Source organism: Limulus polyphemus, unplaced genomic scaffold (genome assembly GCF_000517525.1).
Source record: "Limulus polyphemus unplaced genomic scaffold, Limulus_polyphemus-2.1.2 Scaffold137, whole genome shotgun sequence".
Classification (NCBI taxonomy): Eukaryota; Metazoa; Arthropoda; class Merostomata; order Xiphosura; family Limulidae; genus Limulus; species Limulus polyphemus.
The window spans coordinates 360,366-363,362 of NW_013665747.1; the positions used below are offsets into that span (position 1 = coordinate 360,366).

Consider the following 2,997-nt stretch of genomic DNA (forward strand, 5'->3'; position numbering starts at 1 on the left):
GGGGCGTTATAATGTGACAGTCAATCCCACTATTTGTTGGTGGTGGGTGGTGATGACTAGCTGCCTTCCCTTTAGTCTTACACTGCTAAATTAGGGATGGCTAGCGCAGATAGCCCTCGTGTGGCTTTGCGCGAAATTCAAACAAACAAACAAACAATTCCACAGTCAGTACGTTTCTCGTCACTTTCAACTTAACAACTTTTATAATACACGCTATAAATCACAGCGATTCACAACCTCGATAACTTCGTTCTCTACGAGTGCAAAACACACACTTTACGGCTCACTAGTTCGAAACTAACAGAATCATAAATTACACAGAAATCACCATAACTACTGTTCGCTTAACCCCGCTGGCTTTTCTCGCCAGGCTTATATACTAACAAAGAGGCTTCTCCAAAATTCGCAGAGTTCCCCGATAATTCGAGAAATTCAGTTACGAATGCGCCGGCAGCGTCACGTGACTTCCGCTGTATTAACAGTATGTATTTGATATGTATCGTGATGCAGTGTAGGTATAACATCAATATGGTAGACTGCAAAGAGATCTCATTCACAAAAAACGAATTTGAACAACACACGAGTTTTCATCCTTAGTGTTTAATGTTTCAAACTGTTACTAGAAGAACCTGAAAATAAAGTATTGTTACTTCTCTGGTCGTTTGTTAATTTCCAGTAGAAATTCTTCCCGAAAAACTTCAGCAATACAAGTCCTTTCTTAAATAGATTTAGTTTATTCTTTCTCAATACAACTTTGCAATACACTTAATTTCCACAATCAATTTAACTTAAACACACGCTATACTTCACAACGAACGATTCACGCACTTACATACTACCGCGCTTGACTCAATTGTCCGTCTCTGTCTGTCTGCTATTCTATTGTTGTCGTCACTTCTTGGCGGTCTTATATATTATAAAAGCGTACATCTCGTCTCTTCGTGAATCTTCTAGAAACTCATCACGCATTACCAGAGTCACGTGACTTCCGCTTTCGTAACAGTATCAAATTTATTGGGAGTACTATAAAGCTACAGTACAACCCAATTCCAGGCCAAATATATTTGCATTTTCACTTTAGAAGTTCCAAATCTTCCAGTTCTACAGGTCCAATGGCTTCCATAAGCATTTGCCCCCACCTCTCTCAAATTAACTCTGTACTACATGGCTACACCCATCATTTATAGAAGTGAATCATATACTGATATAGAGAAACTACGTAATACAAGAAACAAACAACCTGATTTACTGATGCCCTAAACGAAACATTCAAAAATATAAGTTGACCGAAAAGAATAAAACAGTTATTACCCCTCCCCCAGTACACAGCAGCAAGGCAATTCTCAAGCCTTATAACAGAATATAGCCGAGTTTCGATACCCATCGTGGACACAACACAGATAACCCATTGTGCAGCTTTGTGGTTAATAATAAACAATCTTCTAATCTTAATGCTAAATACATATATATAAGTACAAAATCTGTGAACAATGAATTACAGAATTTTACTTACAACGGATATAATTTTTATTATAATATATACTTACTGTTATTTCCATTTGAAGCTGTCCACCTGCCATCTAAACTAAGATAATAAAAGCAGTACGTTGAGGGAATCCATGATAAAATTATCAATATACATTGGTACATAAACATAGACAGAACAAAGTGTTTCGTCATTTTTTATCGTTCTTCTGCATTAAAGAAGATGTCAAATGCAATTGACATACGTACAACCCATCTGGAGAAGACAACAACCAGAAATGCCCAGATTTTTACGTTATCCGTAACTGAAGGTCAAAATATTGAACCAACACCCTATTTACATTCGAAAGACTACGAGTTACACAACACGTCACGTGCACACAGCAGCCACCTTATCAAACTGTAAACTTAAAACCAAGGAAGAAGCGTACGTGATACGTTATATATTGAAGAACGCGTCTTACACTTGAAAACCGCAATATCTTATTTATGATAATAGTTGCAGTGTTTACTTGATGTAATTAGATTAAAATAATAATATTAGCTAATTTAATTGTTGATGAAACCACTTAATCAATTGGCAATGCCATTTAAGTGCGGCATTTGTTACAATTTAAAATTCTAATTTATAGAAGCATATATATATATATATATATATAAAGCAGAAGATATAAATATGGCATTTCTCAAACTTATGCGCCCACACCTTTTTGACATAAAAGAAGAAAAAATACTATTCCATGAGACGGTTATATATCAAGTTCAGTTTTTCTGTGGAAGGAATATCACTGACTAATAACTTAGTACGAAAATAAAGCTACTGATAATTTGTAATTTTTATTTATTTATTATGAGAACTTACAGAAGTGTTCAGATATTTTATACATTCTTGGGTCATTCACAGAAATTCTGATTTAATATTTTGCTGAAAACAAAAGTTCGGTTAAATCATTAATATTGAGCCAGCTTAGTAAGACATAATAATTTTATAATTCATTTCCAAAAACAACTCTTTCACAAGAAAAAACTATACATTTTTATAATGGATAGAATATTTGTTATCATATTGATTGTTTTCATAATGAATAAAAAAGTTTAAAACAACGTTTAATTTTCAAACTTATCTGTTGGGCTGTCAGACCCCTTTTTTATTCCCTTGTTTTATGCCCCCACCCGATGGTTCAGGGATGAATCTGAGGGCTTACAACGTTAAAAACCAGGTTTCGATACCAACAGTGGGCAGAGCACAGATAGCCCATTGTGTATCTTTGTGCTTAACAAAAAGAACAAAGAAAAATAAAACTTGTATTACAACAAAACCTATGTACTCTAGTACATTTAATTGTTTATAGCTTGCTTCATATTTTATAATGACGTGTTCTATCACTGTGCGGGTTCTTTTGGATTATTTGGTAGAAATAATGTCAAGTTCAGTCCACATAACGATTATGAATTAATTTATTTTTCAGTAAATGTTTTCTACATCCATGATCACTTGTAGGCCCAATTTCA

At 34.4% G+C, this 2,997-nt stretch overlaps 1 protein-coding gene across 2 annotated transcripts in view; it reads right to left on the reverse strand.

Moving 5' to 3' along the window:
• Nucleotides 1-1,845, reverse strand: part of LOC106474293 (beta-mannosidase-like) — a 47,353-nt gene extending 45,508 nt beyond the window's left edge. For both annotated transcript variants that reach the window (XR_002608865.1, XM_013934984.2), the window contains exon 1: nucleotides 1,548-1,845. Coding sequence is in view for 1 of the 2 variants with exons in the window: in XM_013934984.2 (XP_013790438.1) it covers nucleotides 1,548-1,680 (133 nt within the window). In the remaining variant the exon portion in view is untranslated. The remainder of the gene's footprint in view (nucleotides 1-1,547) is intronic.
• Nucleotides 1,846-2,997: the final 1,152 nt, after the last annotated feature.